This window comes from Coregonus clupeaformis, chromosome 35 (assembly GCF_020615455.1).
Source record: "Coregonus clupeaformis isolate EN_2021a chromosome 35, ASM2061545v1, whole genome shotgun sequence".
NCBI classification, from domain to species: Eukaryota; Metazoa; Chordata; class Actinopteri; order Salmoniformes; family Salmonidae; genus Coregonus; species Coregonus clupeaformis.
The window spans coordinates 42,297,159-42,318,763 of NC_059226.1; the positions used below are offsets into that span (position 1 = coordinate 42,297,159).

A 21,605-nucleotide genomic window follows, 5' to 3' on the forward strand; every position below is an offset into this window, starting at 1 on the left:
AACATTTATACATTTTTTTCACACTTTTACAGTGTTAGTTTCATCAGCTGTTGTACAATATGATACAAAACACAGGAAAAACTGAATTTTGACTGCACTGGGCCTTTCATGTTCAAATGTACATTTCTAGTTTTAGAGTGCATTGTTTCTCAAGAGCAATGGAAAGCAATGGAAATGTTAAATCTTCATTATTGGTAACGTTTAGTATCACTTTACTGTTTCCTCAGGAAAATGTGGCCACAGGCAGGCTACGTCATACTTGTTGGGCGTGGACCTAGTTAGCAAGCTTGGAGCTAGTTAGCGGAAACAGACCGGCCTGACACCGAAACACAGCTAGCTATACTAGCAATCCTGGTTGTGATAAAACTGTCACTGGATTCAAATTAGCAGGTAGCTATGTCTATTTTTCAACGAATGTGTTTTGTGATAATACATTTTATCCTGTGAGTCCTTGCCTGCTGTTTAGGTCAGCCAATTTGATCAACCTAGCAAGCCAGGTAGCGAACGTTAGCGCTAACTTAGCTAGCTAACGCAAGGCCTGCCATTTGTGTCTGACTGTCGGTGAGGATGAAATTATTATGATCTAATAACGTTAGACACATTAACTTAATCTAGCTAGTTTGTTATATGCAAATGAAATAGTGTGTTTCATGATACTGAATTTAGCTAGCCAGCTAAACTTATATAACTAGCTAACTACTAGCAACAATGCGCTAGCTAAATTCATAATGCGCTGGCCGGTGGTTAGCCTAACGTTAGATAGCTACCAGCTGGAATTTGCAGCAATTTAAAATGTCTAACGTTACAAGACATGATTAGCTAACTGCATTCACTTACCTAAAAGTAAAATACAATGTAGATGGGTAACTAGCTAACTAGTTACACATTATTAGCCAAGTAGCTAACTGAGCTCAGTTGGTAGAGCATGGCGCTTGCAACGCCAGGGTTGTGTGTTCGTTTCTCACGGGGGCCAGTATGAAAAATGTATGGACTCACTAACTGTAAGTCGCTCTTGATAAGAGCGTATACTAAATGACTAAAATGTAAAATGAGTAAAGGTAACTAGCTAGTTAACTACCGTTATCTAAGCATTACAAACATACTGTACCGGTATGCTTCTTTACTTTCCTCAGGTTTAAAAGAATACCAACCATGTCTGATGGAGAGGGTTACGTGGTGCGTGTGAGAGGCCTACCATGGTCCTGCTCTGTGGATGAAGTACAGAGGTTCTTCTCAGGTAATAACTCCTTTACGATAAAACCTGTATAGCTTGGAACAACACCTTTATAACCTACACCTCTGACATCTGCGATAACTGTGAGTCCCTCTACACACTTCTTGGCATATAGATTGTAAAATCGCCAACAATGGCACCAGCATCCATTTTACCTCCACACGTGAGGGCCGACCCAGCGGAGAGGCTTTCGTTGAGCTGGAGAATGAGGATGACCTGAAGATCGCTGTGAAGAAGAACAGAGAAACCATGGGCCACAGATATGTTGAAGGTGTGTGTGTGTGTGTGTGTCGCTCTGTGTCTCTGTGTTTGTGTGTCACGAAGCACATTCTCTTGTTCTAAAACCATTGGGAGATATGGTTAATATTCTGAGTTTAGTGCCAAGGTGTCTTGTAAGCTCTTAGGTTCGTCAACAAGTTTGGTTGACGAAAAAATTGCAGTTGAATTTGGGCATATCAAAGTCTTCCTGAAGTTTCAATGTTCGCAGCAGGAGCATAATATGTGCCTTGGGACTTCACTTTAGGCTACAGTTCTCAGCCATTTACATTGTGTAGCACTATCAGTAGTGACTTAGGTCTGTATGTGTTGACTTGTTTGTTCTCAGTGTTCAAATCCAACAATGTGGAAATGGACTGGGTGATGAAACATTCTGGTCCAAACTGCCCAGAGACGACTGGAGACGGCCTGGTCAGGCTCCGAGGCCTCCCCTTCGGCTGCAGCAAGGAGGAGATCGTCCAGTTCCTCTCAGGTACCAGTAGCTAGCTCCCACTGGTTGATGAACACCCCCATAATATCCTGTAGGAGTAGGTAAACCGTCCTCAGCCCTCATCAATGATCCAGGATAATAAAACATTTTCAGTAATTTAGCCGACGATCTTATCCAGAGCGACTCACATTATACAGGCTATAGTTTGTCCAGGATTTCCCCCATCACCTAAGTTTCTCTATCACTGCTTTGGTCCCAACCAACACTTTTTAAAAATGAATTATTCTGTACAATAATTTGGCCAATCGGGCCTGACATGCTAGTCCCCTATGTCACTTTTCATTGACAGTTGTCCTTTGGTGTTTTCCCCTGAACCCACTATATCATAACAAAGATGTCATTCATCCCATTGGGACAATTATAAAATGGATGGGTACTAAAGGTAACACAAGTACTGCCAGAGCCACTCCTCTTCATTCCTTCACACCTACAGTCTCTTCCTCTGCTGTATCCTCCTCTCTCTCTCTCTCTCTCTCTCTCTCTCTCTCTGTCTCTCTCTCTCTCTCTCTCTCTCTCTCTCTCTCTCTCTCTCTCTCTCTCTCTCTCTCTCTCTGTCTCTCTCTCTGTCTCTCTCTCTGTCTCTCTCTCTGTCTCTCTCTCTGCTCTTTCCTATCTCCTCTCACCCTCCTTTATGTTCCCCCAAATGCAGTAAAAGTAAGTAGCCTGAATGGTCACTGAGTCTCATTGGTTAAAAACACTCACCTGGTATGTACAGTACATGTCATAATGCATAGTTTTCATTATATCTCTCTTTTTTTTTTTTATCTATCTATCATACAAAATAAATAAAGCAACAATAGAGAAAGCTATCTTTCTGTAACTGGGCATGTGATTTACTGTGTCCCCCACTGGGGTTATCTGTCCTTGGGTTGAAGGGTTGGAAATCGTGCCAAATGGGATTACATTGCCGCTGGACTTCCAGGGGAGGAGTACGGGGGAGGCCTTCGTGCAGTTTGCTTCACAGGATATAGCTGAAAAGGCTCTAAAGAAACACAAGGAAAGAATAGGGCACAGGTGGGGATGGTTGGTTGGTTGGCTGGATAAAGTTGCTTTTCTTATGGTGTACAACTTACAAACATTAACCATACGTATCACTGACTGACACTCAACAGAACAGTTCATTTAAGACAACACATACTCAGGTATTGACTGTAAAGACACAGTTACAATATTAGATCAGAACACACTCAATCATTCATTCACTCACAGCAGTCTTTGGGAAAATGAAGCACATTCTCTTGTTCTAAAACCATTGGGAGATAGTTCATATTCTGAGTTTAGTGCCGAGGTGTCTTGTAAGCTCTCAGGTTCGTCACCAAGTTTGGTTGAGAGTGCAGAGTAAACATTGTAGTTGAATTTGGGCATATCCATTTTACACTGATTCTTAAGAGTGAAGCTGATTGGTTCCTGGGCACTAAACATCAGTACAGGTAGCCAATAGACAGACAGGATTCTCCCAGGTGTTCTAACTCACTGAGGGCCAATCAACACGAGGACATGGACCCCGCCCACTCACTCACAGGTAATGCTCAGAGAGTGGGTCTCCATGGATAACAACAGGACAATGACCACGACAGGGACACAATGTAACAGGACACAGATTGTACTGTAACATCAATGTTAACTGTATCGGGTACCTGCAGGTGACCATAAGAAAAGTGCCTGTTGTACTGTCAAGGATTTATTTTTTCCCTCTCATACTACACAGTATACTGTTACCCACTAGATCAAGTCTCACATAGTTCAAGACTCACCTACCTATGGAGCAGTAGTGCCAATGGCAGCACCTGTCCTGAATAGCCCAACTTTATCAGTACCCTCAATGACAATCAAATACACAAAAATGTCAGCTCAGCACCTGCATATTGAACACCCAACTTTATTGGTACCCTTTACATTTGAACAGACACATTCATTCAGCCTTTGGAGCTGTACAGTAGCTAGCTCTAGCCGCCACCTCCTGTGTGTGGTGCGGTCTTCATGGTGGTGTGTGTACTGTATGTATCTCAGGTACATTGAGATCTTCAAGAGCAGCCGTGCCGAGGTGAGGACCCACTACGAACCCCAGAGGAAACCTATGGGGATGCAGAGACCGGGGCCCTACGACAGACCGTCTGGGGGCCGTGGGTACAACATGATGGGGGGCCGAGGAGGGGGCTCTTACGACAGGGCTAGACGCGGAGGCTATGGTGGAGGTGTGTGTGTGTGTGTAATGTCTGCACAGTGTAAGAAGATACTGTTTGTTTTTGTTTATCTGAATGGATTAATTGGGAACCATTATCAGTCAAAGGGGTCATGACTATGGATCATAACATGATGGTCTCCTAGTCATGCTCTTCCTAGCACTCTATGCACATTTCTATCATGATGAGAGACGGTATTTACATTGACATTTTTAGTCATTTAGCAGACGCTCTTATCCAGAGCGACTTACAGTTAGTGAGTGCATACATTATTATTATAATTTTTTTATTTTTTATTTTTTTCATACAGGCCCCCCGTGGGAAATGGGTATGGTATGATATGTCTCCATGTCCCAGACCAGTCTCTCTGTAACTAAGGTGTGTGTGTCTAACTTCAGGTGTGTCTGATGGGAGGTACGGTGATAGTAGCTCCTCCTTCCAGAGCACTACGGGTCACTGTGTTCACATGAGGGGTCTGCCCTACAGAGCCACAGAGACCGACATCTACAATGTGAGTTATAGGATCTCTTCCTAAGAATGGTCTGTGTGAGACAGTGACTATAACGTCCTGCTCTCTCTCTCTCCGTAGTTCTTTTCTCCTCTGAACCCAGTGAGAGTGCATGTAGAGATCGGTCCTGACGGCAGAGTGACAGGAGAGGCTGACGTGGAGTTTGCTACACATGAGGACGCTGTGGCAGCCATGTCGAAGGACAAGGCCAACATGCGTGAGTCTGCTCTTCTTTTTTAAAATTAATCTGTGTTAGATTTTTATTAATTTTTTGCCGGCCACCACCATTATGAAAGGCACTCTAAAAACCTTCCTCCCCATAATCCCTCCTTCTTCCCCTCCTCCTCCCCAGCCTTCCCTCCTTATTTTCTTACCTTAAAATGATTAAGTAGGTAACAATCTGTCTGTCCTGCAGAGCACCGCTATGTGGAGCTATTCCTGAACTCTACAGCAGGGGGCAGTAATGGCTCGTATGGCAGTCCGATGCAGGGGGGTATGGGGAGCCAGTCCTCCTATAGCAGTGGAGGGCTGAGCTCTGGATACTCTGGAGGCTACAGCGGCCAGGGCAGCATGGGAGGTTACAGTGATTATAGTGAGTATCAGCTCTGTAAAACACATACACCTGTTCACATGTACCTCCACCACTGTTGACCAGCCTTGATGTGTATGTATCTACGTATGACCCAAACTATCAAGCTTTAGCCTGTGTGAACTCCTCGGTCCTATAGTGTGTATCTCTCTCCTGTCAGGTAACCAGGACGGTATGAGCAGCAGTTACTATGGCGGCGGCGGAGGAGGCAGGAGTTCCAATGGCCTGGGGTCAGGATGGGGGATGTAGTTCTTTAACCCAGCATGTGTTTGGCTGGAATGACTGAATTGTAGTTCTCACCTGGTCTTTTGGATGGGTATTGTAGTTCTGAGCCGATTTATAGTGAGGGTTGGGAAATGTTTTGTTTTATGCTGATTGTATTCATGATTGAGGCTCCTTTGAAGTTAGGTTGGTAGAAATTAGACTTTTTGTTTCCATCCTCTCCTACTGTTGTTAATGACATGACTGCAGCAATACAAACTGTACGGTACTGTTGGAACACAAACTATGACCATGGGCGGATTGGTTGTTTCATCATCGTTACCAGGAAGTGTGTGTTGTTTTGGTTGTGGAGAAATCCTGCACGGAGCCTTCACCGTACGCTGCCATCTAACAATACCGCTACATGGTGTTTAACGAAGATTCAAAACAACCAACTGTGATTATGACCCAGTCTGTTTCTGTTACCCACAGTAGCTCACCTTACGTTGACCATGAAGTGACTGACTGCAGGGTTGGGGTAAATTCGATTTAAATTCCAGTCAATGCAGAAAGTAAACCAAATTCCAATTGTACATTTTCATAATTGAAAAGCGTTGAATGTAATTGACCCCACCTGACTGTTATATCTCAGTGTATGAACCAACACACTTCTGTAAATAGTATTCTAGATGTTGCTAGTCTTTTCTCCAGTAGCTGCAAAAATATCTAGCCTTTCTGTCAAAGTCTGAAACAATGTTAAAATAATGGTGTGTGTAGTTGACATTTTACATGGTGAACAAAGAGCATGTTTGAGTTTGTTTTATATTGAAGTGATTGTTATGGGAGGGGTTGGGGGGGGAATTCTCCATGAGGGATGGATACTTTACTTATTTAGTTGGCAAACAAACCTTACGTTTTTCTGTTAAAGGTTTCTTTCTACTGCCTATGCAGATTTTTTTTTTTTTTTAAGGTGCACAAGAGTGAATACAATTTTAAGCTGGATATGTCGTTTGTCTTGTTTTAGGTGAGTAGTTTCCTATACAGTTAAGAAGAAACACATTCAGATACATTTTTATTAAATTAGATATCTATCAAATATCTAGATAGAAAACATGCCCCAATAATTCGTCAGAAAATGGCAGTTTAGTAGCACTGGTCACAATCAATGCACAAAATGATAATTCTATACATTCTAAAATAGACATCTTAATGTGTTAAGAACATTCTGTAGTCATTTACAATAAAAAAAAGACCTGGGTCTAATAAATCCACAATTATTCAGCTAGGCAGGTTGAGATGAACAGAAAATAACTGTTCCTTTGCTTCACTGGAAGTGAAAGAATCATGAATCTATACAATCGCCTCTAAGACCTTTTCAAAGCTAAATTTAAGACTCCTGATTCAAATTACTATAATAAAGCGAATCAACGTTGGTTTTCTTGAACTATTTCAATTCAATGCTATTATTGAAGGTCAGTTCGTCTAAAATTTTCCCGCAATTGTGACATGGTTGCATATTTGGTCATTCATAGTACAACAAATACTGATGCCTGTTCCAATACCCTGTGGCTCCCTTCAACTACCACTATCCTTTAAATTCAGCATCCTAGAGGGTATATGGAGTATAACTGGGAATGGAGTTAGTTCATAACATTATGACAATTAGCTGGCTGACTCATTGTATTCTTTAGTGAGCTTACTTTGTGAAATCCCCCCAGATGAGTTTAAAAGAGAGAAGGCAGTATTAGCCCAAATCAAGAAGTGGATAGAACCCTCTACAGTTCAAAAGTAAACCGTGCCAAAGATCCTGAATTTCAGGTAAGTGGCGAAACAGAGCTTTATAAATATTATAGATCACACCAAATCCACTGTTCCTGCTCAAATTTGATTAAAATGTGTTCTCAATGACCAAGAGTACTGTGGGCTTTGAGCACAGTAGCCTAGATCACTGCAATGACTTGAGAGTGAGGGAAGAAAGAAAGATTATGAGTGAAACGTGTGAGCGTGTCTGCTTGCGTGAGAAGGAGAGAGTATGTATGAGGGTCTGCTTGTGTGAGAAGGAGAGAGTATGTATGAGGGTCTGCTTGTGTGTCAGGAGGTGGTGGAAGAGGTGCTCCTCTGCAGCAGTAGGGAGTGGCAGATGTCACAGACCCGTACAGGTCGAGGGTAGGAGGGCAGGGCCAACTCATTACTAGAACAACTGTTGCAGTAGATATCTCCACAGTTCCTACAGTGGTGCTGCAGACAAGGAGAAAAAAACCCACATACTAAATTTACATTTTAGTCATTTAGCAGACGCCACTATCCAGAGCGACTTACAGTTAGAGTGCATACATCTTCATACTGGTCCCCCGTGGGAATCGAACCCACAACCCTGGCGTTGCAAGCGCCATGCTCTACCAACTGAGCTACACAGGATGTCCAAGTATAACTGTTAGTAACATTTGTGGCAAATGAGAGCGTTTCATTCAAAGGCATTTATACACCGGACAAAAACATAAACGCAACATGTAAAGTGTTGGTCCCATGTTTCATTAGCTGAAATAAAAGATCCCAGAAATGATTATTTCCCTCAAATTTTGTGCACAAATTTGTTTACATCCCTGTTAGTGAGCATTTCTCCTTTGCCAAGATAATTGATCCACCTGACAGGTGGCATATCAAGAAGCTGATTAAACAGCACGATCATTACACAGGTGCACCTTGTGCTGGGGACAAAAGGCCACTCTAAAATGTGCCGTTTTGTCACAACACAATGCCACAGATGTCTCAAGTTGATGGTGTGCGCAATTGGCATGCTGACTGCAGGAATGTCCACCAGAGCTGTTGGCAGAGAATTGAACGTTCATTTCTATACCATAATCTGCCTCCAATGTCGTTCTAGAGAATTTGGCAGTACGTCCAACCGGCCTCACAACTGCAGACCACGTGTAACCACGCCAGCCCAGGACCTCCACATCTGGCTTCTTCACCTGTGGGATCATCTGAGACCAGCCACCAGACAGCTGATGAAACTGAGGACTATTTATGTCTGTAATAAAGCCCTTTTGTGGGGAAAAACTCATTCTGATTGGATGGGCCTGGCTGCCAAATGGGTGGGCCTGTTCACTCCAAGCCCACCCATGGCTGCGCCCCTACCCAGTCATGTGAAATCCATAGATTAGGGCCTAATTAATTCATTTAAATTGACAGATTTCCTTATATGAGCTGTAACTTTGAAATCGTTGCGTTTATATTTTTGTTCAGTATAAATCTTTCTCTACATCTGCCACAGACCAGAGTCCACAACTCCGAAGAGATGGATGGACAGAGCTTTACCTTTCTGCGAGCGATGGAGAACTCCTTCTGACACTGTTTACACTGTGTAGCCTCGTTGTCTTTCAGCCAGGCTTGGCCCTGATGGACACGGACAGACAACAATGCTCAATCACAAATTATTACAGAAATGAGTGAGTGTCTGTGTTGTGTAGGTGGGGGTCATAGACTTCTCCTTGTACCTGAAGGACCCTATGACCAGCGGTGAGTGCCTATGTCTAGTCTACTAGTGAAGAACAAACTCCATAGAGACTTGAGCTGTGTTCGAATAGCCATACTAACATACTGTATACTATTAGTTCATTTTAGTATACTGTAAACGAACCGTATCCTTTCAGTTGAGCATACTAGCGCTTCGCCTGTCTACCGGAAGTTGATGCTGTTGATACGCAACCTCTTGCTAGCATAACAAATGACTAGCTGCTGGCAACAATTTAATGACGCTTTTTTGCCGACGTTTACAGACACCGGCCAAATTCAACTGGTGTTGAGCGTTCGTAAATTCAGCAGTTATGCTGCGCTCTGGCACAGGTACACTCAGACGAGAGTGCTCAGAAATCGGAGTAGATAGCCAGAGCTTATTTACGAACGCACCCGAATGTCCATTGAAAACGCACAACGACTATACCACTTAGCTAAACTAAGAATGACATGAATAATCAAGTCAATAAACGTTGGGTAGTTAGATAGCATATAGTTAATATACTGGCAAGTTCGATGTATTCGCCAACTAACATACCGGTACATACTGCTTTAATGATATGCGGTTCGTAAGGATAGCGTAGCTAACAAATTGTCAGACAAAATAACGTGTAAGGTAACTTATTTGAAAAGTCATGACTTTATTATATTGCTCAACATTTTCTTAACATTTGTCATAATTAGTTAAAGCAATGAATATGTATCCACTCTCGTTGGACTTCGGCTGCATATTTTCCGCCATTTTCTTCAAATCTGAAAACGTTGTGAAGCCACGCCCATTTTCGGAATAATTGCATTATTGGTCCACTGCTTGTATACTTCGTATTTTGGCGAATGTAGTATGACATCCGGGAACTTTTGGCATACTAACTATATCCATACTATGACCAATAAGCATACTATACACTCAATTTACCTCACAAATAGTACGGTTAGTATGAGTATTTGAACACAGCTTTGGTGTAACGGAGAGCTAGAGGAAAGGGGAAGTGTTAATTTAGGCCAGAGAACATGTTACCTTGAGGGCTTTATTGACCTCTTTGAAGTCCTCCATCTTCAGTTTAGACCTACGAGAGAGATGTGTCATACAAAGACAAAACAGATGGAACACAGGAAGGAAGAGAAGAGAGAGAGATGTAAAGAGCAGGATTAGGAGTGAGCCTAGTACAGTACTCACTGGCTGAGGTGTAGGCCCATCTCCTGTAAGGCTGTCTAGTACAGTACTCACTGGCTGAGGTGTAGGCCCATCTCCTGTAAGGCTGTCTAGTACAGTACTCACTGGCTGAGGTGTAGGCCCATCTCCTGTAAGGCTGTCTAGTACAGTACTCACTGGCTGAGGTGTAGGCCCATCTCCTGTAAGGCTGTCTAGTACAGTACTCACTGGCTGAGGTGTAGGCCCATCTCCTGTAAGGCTGTCTAGTACAGTACTCACTGGCTGAGGTGTAGGCCCATCTCCTGTAAGGCTGTCTAGTACAGTACTCACTGGCTGAGGTGTAGGCCCATCTCCTGTAAGGCTGTCTCCTGCTCCTGACAGGTCTGCTGGAGCTGCTTCTTCTCCTGACGAACATCCTGCAGCTCCTAGAAACACACAGAAACAAGCTCAGAAGAAAAATGGGAGGTGGACTTCTCTTTTCTGTGTGTCTGTGTGTGTCACTGACCATGTGTAGCCCCTGTATCTGTTGTAGTTGGGTGCGTAGCTCAGTGCTGTTGTCCTGTTCTCTCTGTAGAGCTCTCTGAATGGCCTGTCTCTGCTCCTTCTCACTGCGCAGATCACTCTCCAGACCCAGCCTAGAGAGACAGGGTGGTGTGGGTCACAACGTGTGTGTGTGTGTGTGTGTGTGTGTGTGTGTGTGTCCATACGTACCTCAGTGTGTCCAGGTCAGACAGCTGTTTCTGTAGGGAGTCTACTCTGCCCTCCAGCTCTGTCCTCATGTCTCTGTCTGTCTGGTCACTTTGTCTGCGATCACGCTCCGAGTTCTGCAGTCTGAAAATACATGGGCTACAATTAGTATTCAATCATGTTAAAACACGGAAACCATTATGAAACCACTCTGCACCACACACACAAACACCTCTGCTCCATCTCCTTAATGGTAGTCTCCATCTGGTTCATCTTCTCCTCCAGTTGTCCCACCTCCTCCTGCTTCCTCTGGGCATCACTCTCACAGTCCTGCACACACATTCTGTCAAGAGGTGTGTACTCACAAGGGTGTTGCTAAGTAAGTGAGAGAGTATGTGTGCATTTCATGTTTGCTTGAGCGCGTGTCTGTGTATATCTGTCCGTGTATATCAGTCTCTGTGTGTCCGTGTGTGTTACCTCTGCCTTATGGAACATCTGCAGGTTGAGGGTTTTGACCTGGTCTAGTTGTTGTCGGAGGGCTTGCAGTGTGTCCTGTTTCTCATGTGTGTCTTTCTCCAGCAGCCTCATGGCCATCTCCATCTCCTGCTTTAGTCCTACCTGCAGCTCCAACTCCCGCTCCAACTCCTACACACACACACACACACAGAGGAACAAAGGTACAGGAACATACAAACCTATTGTAGAGGCAGTATAACACAGATGTGTTAGTTGGCTAGGATCTCAAAGAAATGTAGAGCTAGTTGTTCATCTCACTGTTTCACACACCTGTCTGATGCGTTTCTCCTCCTGGTACTGTTTCCACACCACGCTGTACATCTCATCCAGGCCCTGCCGTGTCTGTCTGTATGTCTCCAGCTCTACTGCGCTGTCCTCCAGGGTCGCCTAGGAAACCAAACAGGACGTGAAATGCCAGCTCTTCATATTGTCTGACTTGGATGACAGTTACACAGACTGAAAACGGTTGCAGATGCATAGGAAGTGGGAGTGTCCTGACCTCCTCTTTCTTCTGGCTGCTCTGGACGATGGTCTCATTCTCATGTCTCAGTGTTTCCTGTTCCTCCTGTAAAGAGTTAATCCTGTCTGTCGCTGCCGTCAGCTGTAGGGTTATAACACATCCATAAGCACTATGTAGGGTTATAACACATCCATAAGCACTATGTAGGGTTATAACATATCCATAAGCATGATTTTTTTGTGTGTGTGTGATTAAATCGCATTGTCTGAGCGTTAAAATACACTGAAAACATAAAAATACATAATCTATACAGCTAAAATCTACAATGCCATGTAAAAACAAGTTAACATTGAGGTTAAAGAAAGTGTGCTTTTCTCAATTTACCTAATTTTGCTAACCGTTACTTTACACAAAATTAAGACGTCAATATTATTTTAATGTTTTTTTGTATGAAATATCTTCAATTACAGCTCCCACTGAGCAAATTCGGAATTTGCAATTAATCACAGCAAATCCTGCAATTACCTCTTTTTGAATCATTCGACAGCCCTAGTTAAAACACAGCTATAAGGACAATAGGTTTATAACACATCCATAACGACTACATAGGGTTATATTTCACATCCATAACAACTACATAGGGTTATATTTCACATCCATTCATTTTCCATTCTAAATTAAAATCTGCTGCTGATGGAGCTCATGAGCTGGGCCTCTGAGCTGGATCTGTCTGAACTGACTGTGTGTGTGTGTAAGTAAATGATGTATTGTGAACAAAAATATAAAATGCAACATGTAAAAAAGTGTTGGTCCAATGTTACATGAGCTGAAATAAAAAATCCCAGAAATCTTCCATATGCACAAAAAGCTTCTTTCTCTCAAATGTTGTGCACAAATGTGTTTACATCCCTGTTAGTGAGCATTTCTCCTTTGCCAAGATCATCCATCCACCTGACAGGTGTGTCATATCAAGAAGCTGATTAAACAGCATGATTACACAGATGCACCTTGTGCTGGGGACAATAAAAGGCCACTAAAATGTGCAGTTTTGTCACAAAACAATGCCACAGATGTCTCAAGTTGAGGGAGCATGCAATTGGCATGCTGAATGCAGGAATGTCCACCAGAGCTGTTGCCAGACAACTGAATGTTAATTTCTCTACCATAAGCCACCTCCAACGTCGTTTTAGAGAATTTGGCTGTATGTCCAACAGACCTCACAACCGCAGACCACGTGTAACCACGCCAGCCCAGGACCTCCACATCGTCTGAGACCAGCCACCCGGACAGCTGATGAAACTGTGGGTTTGCAAAACCGAAGAATTTCTACACAAATTGTCAGAAACCGTCTCAGAGAAGCTCATCTGCGTGCTCGTCGTCCTCACCAGGGTCTTGACCTGACTGCAGTTCGGCGTCGTAACCGACTTCAGTGGGCAAATGCTCACCTTCGATGGCCACTGGCAAGCTGGAGTGTGCCCTTCACGGATTAATCCCGGTTTCAACTGTACCGGGCAGATGGCGTTGTGTGGGCGAGCAGTTTGCTGATGTCAACGTTGTGAACCGAGTGCCCCATGGTGGCGGTGGGGTTATGGTTTAAGCTACAGACAACAAACAATTGCATTTTATCGATGGCAATTTGAATGCACAGAGATACCGTGACAAGATCCTGAGGCCCATTGTCGTGCCATTCATCCGCCGCCCTCACCTCCGCTGGTAGAGCATGGCGCTTGTAACGCCAAGGTAGTGGGTTCGATCCCCGGGACCACCCATACACAAAAATGTATGCACGCATGACTGTAAGTCGCTTTGGATAAAAGCGTCTGCTAAATGGCATATTATTATTATTATCATCTCATGTTTCAGCATGATAATGCACGGCCCAATGTCGCAACAATCTGTACACAATTCCTGGAAGCCAATGCACGGCCCAATGTCGCAATAATCTGTACACAATTCCTGGAAGCTGAAAATGTCCCAGTTCTTCCATGGCCTGCATGCTCACCAGACATGTCACCATCTTTGGGATGCTCTGGATCGATATGTACGATAGTGTGTTCCAGTTCCCACCAATATCCAGCAACTTCGCACAGCCATTGAAGAGGAGTGGGACAACATTCCACAGGCCACAATCAACAGCCTGATCAACTCTATGCGAAGGAGATGTGTCGCGCTGCATGAGGCAAATTATTGTCCCACCAGATACTGACTGGTTTTCTGATCCACGCGCCTACTAAAAAGTAAAATAAAAAAAAGTTGTGTGACCAACAGATGCATATCTGTATTCCCAGTCATGTGAAATCCATAGATTAGGGCCTAATTAATTTATTCAAATGAACTGATTTCCTTATATGAACTGTAACTCAGTAAAATCTTTTTAAATTGTTGCGTTTATATTTTTGTTCACTGACCACCTTCCGGAGACACTTGAAACCCTACCTCTAAGAAATACCTAGAATAGTATAAAGTAATCCTTCTACCCCCCCATAAAAAAAGAAAGAAAAAAAGTGGTTGTCCCACTGGCTATCATAAGTTGAATGCACCAATTTGTAAGTTGTTCTGGATAAGAGCGTCTGCTAAATGATGTAAATGTATGTCTATGGGGCATGTAGGCACCTGAGCTGAGCCACAAGGGAAAGTGGGCATCTACCACCCCACTATCCCAATCATCCACTAATTAAATTGGTCATTTTTGCAGATTAAAAGTGTTAGAGCTAGTAATGTATCAATATTTAGCAATGACACCCAATGAATATATAGCACAACTTTGGATTTCACCCCAGTCTCATAATCGAATGGTTTAGACCGTTTGGATGTTGACAACTTGGAGTGAGCTTCTCTTCTTCGACCATGCAGTGTGGGTAGCAAAAGTGACTGCTGTCCTAGTTATGAAATTAATGTTACCCTGTATATGACCACAAATGACCATATATACACTGATCGTTTAAACCAAAACTATTGCTGATGGAGAACCTGAATAATCAAAATAAAAATATAATGTAAGTTCCAATCAGCATGTAGGCTATAGCCAGATGAGAGTTGTGTCCGGTAGCATCTTTGGGTCATCTCCATGTAAAAGCACCAACACGTCAAGTTCATAGGAGTGTGTCAAATTGGGTGTCAAATGAAAGCTAAGAGTCTATATTTGAGTAATTAAGGCATATGCATAAAAAAAAATTAGGAATAAGCAAAGGTTTTGATTTCTGGTCAAACAGATGGAAAGGGGGTCTTAGAAAACATCTACCAGAAAAAGTATTAAAAAATGTATTATACATACATCAAAACATAACTGTTGAAGTAAAGACCCCTACTAATATCAACACTTATATTTAGTTTTGAATAAATTTTTCTGCCTTCTGTAAGTTTAAGAAACATTGCCTTGTGCCTTGAAATTACGTTACCAAAAACCCACATATCTTTAAGATAGGGGTTTTAAGATAAGGGTGAATAATGAAAGTTCAGAGGTAAAACGGAAACGGTAGACCTATCAATTAGTTAGTGTTTTTATTGATATCAATTTTGTTTATGAATTATTAAGTGATTAAAACTCGAAATTCCGTTACCAAATCGGTAACGGAATTTCAGAAAAACCGGTGACGGAATTTTCGGAAGGTAGAAAGAAAGTAATTTGAACAAAACATTTTAGTGAACCGGCGACTCGTACGTTTGAATAGATTTTCTGACCGATGCATGTTACATTTGGATCGGTTTGGTGTCCTGCAGACTGATGCACATATCTTAAACATTTGAACTGGGGACCGATGCGCATCAGTGAATCGTTAAATCTCTAGTTATAACACTTACATAAGCTCTACATAGGGTTATAAGACACCCATGATAACTATGGTTATTATAACACAGTCATTTGGGGGGGGTTCTACTAAGCTAACATATGGAATTGTTTTAAGATGGTCATACCAAGGATACTTTAGCTATTTGATTTGGAATTTTAGGACCCCTAAGTGTCAAAGAAGTGTCAAACTCATTCCATGGAGGGCGGAGGGTCTGCAGGTTTTTGTTTTTTCCTTTCAATGAAGACCTAGACAACCAGGTGAGGGGAGTTCCTTACTAAGACCTAGACAACCAGGTGAGGGGAGTTCCTTACTAAGACAACCAGGTGAGGGGAGTTCCTTTCTAATTAGTGACTTTAATTCATCAATCAAAGACAAGGGAGGATCGAATGAGTTTGACACCTGTGCCTTAATCAAAATAGTTTGATAAAAACATTTGGCCTTACTGCTTTTAGCCCATAGAAACACATTGAATAATAGCTTCATACATGGATAAACAGATATTTTGTTTTGACTATCAAAAGGAAGTTTGTTCTGAAGTGTCTGTCCTATATCTGATAGATATAAGAAAGATCAGGAAACATTTTATGTTATTGGGACATGTATTTAACACCTTATTTTAGGCACTAAACTATATACACACTTCCATAATTGTTTTAACCTGGTATCCAGCTACCTTCAGACTAGTCTTGTGAGGCTTGTGTGTGTCCTAGAGCAAAACGTACGTGTTTGTGAGAAACGTACCTTTCCATAGAAGGGTCATATTAGTGTGTAGCCCAAACTATTCGGACGCTACAGACAGAAGTTGGCAGATCGGCTGAACCGATTTCAGACAAGTCCTGTGACGCTTGTGGGGTTTTAAAGCAAAACGGAGAACACCATCGTGTTCGTGAGAGTCACCTTTCCATAGAAGGGTCATAATAGTTTTTGTAGGCCAAACCGGTCGGACGCTACTGACGTTTTCATGAGAAGACCGATTTTCGGGATGTCTCATGGTCTGCAGTAGATTGAGACACAGCCCATGCAAAAAACGTATCTTTAGCTTAATAAACACTACAAAGGATTACAACACATTCATAAGCTCCTCTGACCTCCTCAATGAGCTTGCTGTTGGTCTTCTCTATGGAGTCCATCTTGGCCTGCAGGTCAGTGACGGAGCAGCTCAGGTGTCTGTTCAGCTCTTCAATGTAGTGCTTCTGGTCCAATATGGCCGTCATCTTAGCATCGCTGACAGCGAGGAGAGAAGGAGAGGTTACAGGAGAAGAGACAAAGGATAACAGAGAGAGGAGTGTGGTTTATGTTGATGGTTTATCTTTGCTGAGAAAGAAAGAGAGGAGGAGGTTAGAGGAAAGGAGAATAGTCATAAATTAAGAGAGGAGTGTGTTTGGGGTGAGGGAGGAAAGGCAGAGACATAGTACTTACTCCTTAGTGGTCTCAGTGGTCATAGGGTCCTTCAGGTACAAGGAGAAGTCTATGACCCCCACCTGGGAGTCCAGGTCCTCTCCTTTGATACAGAGGTTAGCGTCAATGACGTTTAGCCCCACCAGCATCCCTCCTATCACTGTCCCCTCCTCCTCCATCATCAACGCTCCTGGATCATAGAACTCACTGTGGAAGGAAGGAGGCAGAAAGATTTTGTAAGATAGATACAATAACTACTGTAAAAGTGAATAGGACACAAAATGCTTACCGGTATTACATGTTTATTACACTGATTCAGTTCTAGCAACAGAGCCTTGTGCTGTACTCACCCCAGGAGGTCCTTATGGTCCAACAGGGCTTTCAGGTAGTCAGACAATTTCTTCTGCATCAGGGCCAGATGCAGCCAGGCCCGAGCCCGACCCAACCCAGTCTTTAGCCCTGGCAGGTCTCTGGCGCTGGTGGCAATATCAGTAGACTCAGGACACAGCTTCTGAACCAGCTCCAGAGGACCCCAGATAGATTTATTCTGATTGATGAATGACTTCTTCACTACATAGAGAGAAAGAGAGAGAAGATAGGAGAATGTTTAGGTAGTGTTCTTCAAAGGGCCAAAACGAATAAGTGCCGCAGGAATACTGGAGTCTCCAACTCTGCTACGGGAGAGCAATTGGTTGTGCAGGCTTTCGCTCCAGCCCCGCAGTAACACACCTGATTCAGCTAATCAAGAACCTGACAAAAGTCTGCAACACACCTAGTAGCTCTCCAGGCGGAGGGTTGGCCTGTCACCCCTGTTCTAGAGCAAGTCTCACCTTTCAGTCCGTGTTTGAGGCAGTGCTCCAGAACCACAAAGAACTGCTGCAGAGGAGGGTAGTCAGAGTCCAGGGTTCTTCCCAGACTCAGAGATGACTGGATCAGGACCTTAATACTCAGCTTCATCATACTGAACAGGTTGGAGCGCTCCACAGCCATATGGTCCTTCACTGCTACAAATAGAGAGGGAGAGAGAAGAAAAAATAATTAAGAGAGGAGAGAAAAAGAGAGGCGCAAGAAATAGAGGGGAGAGAACAAGAAAAAGAGGGGGGAGAGATCATAATCTGAATTTCCTGTGCAAAAGTAATTTTTAAAAGGACAACAAGACTTGACCACGGATAAATATAGACTGTTAGTCTATATTTATTGCTTAAGTATGCCACTCTGATTTCCTCGCCAGGCAGGAGTCATGTGTTGTGTTGACAGCTGATGACAGCAGAGATGCAGAAGAGAGAAGTCGCTGGTTCAGCACTTCACTACCTAGTAAGTTTATATGCTTCCACATTGGCGTGCAATACAATAACCTTGCTCCGTACCTGGTAGGTATTGGTTAGTGTGTGTGTCATTCTCGGTAGAGTTTTGTTTAGTCGGACTGGTAGCAGAGCTCACGGCAGATCCCGACGATTTGGCGTTTCTCAAAGCTGCACCGTAGCTAACCCCACTGCTGATCGTCTCGGTCGCCTTCCGTGCTAGCGACAGGATCGGTGTTGACCAGTTGCTCTCGGTCGCCGGTTTGTCTTTTGGAGCCTCTTCATCGCTGCTAATGCCAACAGGGTGGCTGTCTGGAATAACTTCCAAAACTTTGGATTCCTGTTCTTTGACGTCGCTTTCCTCAGCAGCTGTGTTTGTTTCCCTTACCTCGTCGGCCATTTTTATTAAAATAACGGAACATGTGACTCCAGGCCAGAGCAATCGCTTATGATGCCTGCGAGAAGTCCAAAGTAATCAAGGAATGCTTTTCAGTGATTCATCAAGTGTTGTTTTATTCGTTTCGCATCGTTTAAAGTGTTTTCTTTCCATATAAACAGTCTAAATAATATTTTACGACATTTTTAAGCGACGCTAACTATTGTGGATAACAGCCAATGTTTATGAGGTTATAGCTGTGTATCCATTTCAAGCCACTAGATGTCACTATTGATATTGTCCCGTGTCCTTCGTGTGTATCCATTGCGTAGGTAGGCCTATGATGAAACTGAGCTGAGGTTACAGACCTAGAAGTGCATTCAGATCAGTGGCTTTTGGTTGACAACATATTATTTTAGATTTAAACCAGTTTAAAGCATGTTTAGCTGTTTTCCCGGTTATAGATTAAGTCTAGTCCTGGACTAAGTAGATCTTTCAATAGAGAATCTCCATTGAACATGGTTCTTAGTCCATGAACAGGCTTATTAAACTGTGCCTATTAAACTGACCCTAAATGTCATAATTTGCATGCTTTTTTTATTAATGTAGTCACAGGTCTAATGATAACTTCTTGTAAGTCCATTATTCCCATTAATTCAAATGATACAGAAAGAGGCATGATATGATCAGCAATATGATGTCAAGCAATGCACTTTTATGTTATTTTTCCAACTAAAATGCCTAAACAGTCAACAAAATTAGACACATTTTCATTTAGCCTACATTAGTTTGTTGTAACTTTATAATCCATGTATATGGTTTAAACCACTCTATAAGTATAAACCATGGTTGCATGTTAAATGTGCAACCAGAGGGAAAAAAACTCTAGACCACCTTTACTCCACACACAGAGATGTGTACAAAGCTCTCCCTCGCCCTCCATTTGGCAAATCTGACCATAACTCTATCCTCCTGATTCCTGCTTATAAGCTAAAACTAAAGCAGGAAGCACCAGTGACTCGGTTAATAAAAAAGTGGTCAGATGACGCAGATGCTAAGCTACAGGACTGTTTTGCTAGCACAGACTGGAACATGTTCCGGGATTCTTCCGATAGCATTGAGGAGTACACCACATCAGTCACTGGCTTCATCAATAACCGTACGTACATACCCCAACCAGAAGCCATGGAGTACAGGCAACATCCGCACTGAGCTAAAGGGTAGAGCTTCCGCTTTCAAGGAGCGGGACTCTAACCCGGACGCTTATAAGAAATCCCGCTATGCCCTCCAACGAACCATCAAACAGGAAAAGAGCCAATACAGGACTAAGACTGAATTGTACTACACCGGCTCTGACGCTCGTCGGATGTGGCAGGACTTGAAAACTATTACAGACTACAAAGGGAAGCAAAGCCGTGAGCTGCGCAGTGACACAAGCCTACCAGACGAGCTAATTCACTTCTTTGCTCACTTCGAGGCAAGCAACACCGAAGCATGCATGACAGCATCAGCTGTTCCGGATGACTATGTGATCACGCTCTCCGTAGCCGAAGTGAGTAAGACTTTTAAGCAGGTCAACATTCACAAGGCCGCAGGGCCAGACGGATTACCAGGATGTGTACACCGAGCATGCGCTGACCAACTGGCAAGTGTCTTCACTGACATTTTCAACATGTCCCTGACTGAGTCTGTAATACCAACATGTTTCAAGCAGACCACCATAGTCCCTGTGCCCAAGAACATGAAGATAACCTGCCTAAATGACTACCGACCCGTAGCACTCACGTCTGTAGCCATGAAGTGCTTTGAAAGGCTGGTCATGGCTCACATCAACACCATTATCCCAGAAAACCTTGACCCACTCCAATTTGCATACCGCCCCAACAGATCCACAGATGACACAATCTCTATTGCACTCCACACTGCCCTTTCCCACCTGGACAAGAGGAACACCTACGTGAGAATGCTATTCATTGACTACAGCTCAGCGTTCAACACCATAGTGCCCTCAAAGCTCATCACTAAGCTAAGGACCCTGGGACTAAACACCTCCCTCTGCAACTGGATCCTGGACTTCCTGACGGGCCACCCCCAGGTGGTAAGGGTAGGTAACAACACATCTGCCACGCTGATCCTCAACACGGAGGCCCCTCAGGGGTGCGTGCTCAGTCCCCTCCTGTACTCCGTGTTCACCCATGACTGCATGGCCAGGCACGACTCCAACACCATCGTTAAGTTTGCCACCAAAACAAAAGTGGTAGGCCTGATCACCGACAACGATGAGACAGCCTATAGGGAGGAGGTCAGAGACCTGGAAGTGTGGTGCCAGGATAACAACCTCTCCCTCAACGTGATCAAGACAAAGGAGATGATTGTGGACTACAGGATAAAAAAGAGGACTGAGCACGCCCCCATTCTCATCGACGGGTCTGTAGTGGAACAGGTTGAGAGCTTCAAGTTCCTTGGTGTCCACATCACCAACAAACTATCATGGTCCAAACACACCAAGACAGTCGTGAAGAGGGCATAACAAAGCCTACCTCAATTACCTCAACTAACCGGTGCCCCCGCACGTTGACCCTGTACCGGTACCCCCTGTATATAGCCTCCCTACTGTTATTTTATTTTACTGCTGCTCTTTAATTATTTGCTCTTTTCTATTTTTTACTTAACACTTTTTTTTAAATCTTTTTTTTTCTTAAAAACTGCATTGTTGGTTAAGGGCTTGTAAGTAACCATTTCACTGTAATGTCTACACCTGTTGTATTCGGCGCATGTGGCAAATAAAATGTGATTTAATTTGATATAAACAAGTTGTAATAATTACACTAAGCAAAAATATGAATGCAACATTGACCACCATTTGCCTCATACAGCACAACACATCTCCTTCGCATAGAGTTGATCAGGCTGTTGATTGTGGCCT

At 43.3% G+C, this 21,605-nt stretch overlaps 2 protein-coding genes across 6 annotated transcripts; one reads left to right on the forward strand and one right to left on the reverse strand.

The window, feature by feature from the left end:
- Window positions 1-275: 275 nt before the first annotated feature.
- LOC121539307 (heterogeneous nuclear ribonucleoprotein H) lies at window positions 276-6,483 on the forward strand. Of its 2 annotated transcripts, none has more exons than XM_041847698.2 (10): window positions 276-390; window positions 1,134-1,237; window positions 1,350-1,505; window positions 1,839-1,982; window positions 2,876-3,014; window positions 4,011-4,195; window positions 4,582-4,694; window positions 4,773-4,908; window positions 5,107-5,283; window positions 5,441-6,483. In XM_041847698.2, exons 2-10 carry the CDS (start codon window positions 1,153-1,155, stop codon window positions 5,527-5,529), a joined length of 1,224 nt encoding a protein of 407 aa, XP_041703632.1. In that variant the 5' UTR covers window positions 276-390; window positions 1,134-1,152; the 3' UTR covers window positions 5,530-6,483. The 2 variants fall into 2 exon arrangements, with proteins under 2 accessions (XP_041703632.1, XP_041703642.1); XM_041847708.1 differs by having other exon boundaries at window positions 5,437-5,520.
- Window positions 6,484-6,536: 53 nt separating this feature from the next.
- LOC121539292 (RUN and FYVE domain-containing protein 1) lies at window positions 6,537-18,708 on the reverse strand. 4 transcript variants are annotated; one of them, XM_041847681.2, is made up of 15 exons: window positions 18,370-18,708; window positions 17,833-18,003; window positions 17,353-17,572; window positions 17,024-17,209; window positions 16,693-16,828; window positions 11,853-11,954; window positions 11,624-11,740; window positions 11,315-11,482; window positions 11,070-11,167; window positions 10,862-10,981; window positions 10,656-10,785; window positions 10,481-10,575; window positions 10,016-10,064; window positions 8,800-8,877; window positions 6,537-7,719 (listed from the first exon to the last, which is right to left on the reverse strand). In XM_041847681.2, exons 1-15 carry the CDS (start codon window positions 18,701-18,703, stop codon window positions 7,573-7,575), a joined length of 2,151 nt encoding a protein of 716 aa, XP_041703615.1. In that variant the 5' UTR covers window positions 18,704-18,708; the 3' UTR covers window positions 6,537-7,572. The 4 variants fall into 4 exon arrangements, 2 of the variants coding, with proteins under 2 accessions (XP_041703615.1, XP_041703605.1); XM_041847671.2 differs by having other exon boundaries at window positions 17,833-18,006; XR_005995345.1 differs by lacking the exon at window positions 10,016-10,064 and having other exon boundaries at window positions 7,633-7,719; window positions 17,833-18,006.
- Between the last annotated feature and the right edge of the window lie 2,897 nt (window positions 18,709-21,605).

Bases quoted from the DNA above. Each gene is read 5' to 3' on its own strand.
- LOC121539307 (XM_041847698.2), top strand. From the start codon at position 1,153: ATGTCTGATGGAGAGGGTTACGTGGTGCGTGTGAGAGGCCTACCATGG. The intron at 1,983-2,875 runs GTACCAGTAGCT...CTTGGGTTGAAG, and splicing joins GATCGTCCAGTTCCTCTCAG to GGTTGGAAATCGTGCCAAAT. The intron at 4,909-5,106 runs GTGAGTCTGCTC...TCTGTCCTGCAG, and splicing joins GAAGGACAAGGCCAACATGC to AGCACCGCTATGTGGAGCTA.
- LOC121539292 (XM_041847671.2), bottom strand. From the start codon at position 18,703: ATGGCCGACGAGGTAAGGGAAACAAACACAGCTGCTGAGGAAAGCGAC. The intron at 17,573-17,832 runs GTGAGACTTGCT...CTCTCTATGTAG, and splicing joins CCTCAAACACGGACTGAAAG to TGAAGAAGTCATTCATCAAT. The intron at 11,741-11,852 runs GTCAGGACACTC...TTGGTTTCCTAG, and splicing joins GCAGCCAGAAGAAAGAGGAG to GCGACCCTGGAGGACAGCGC.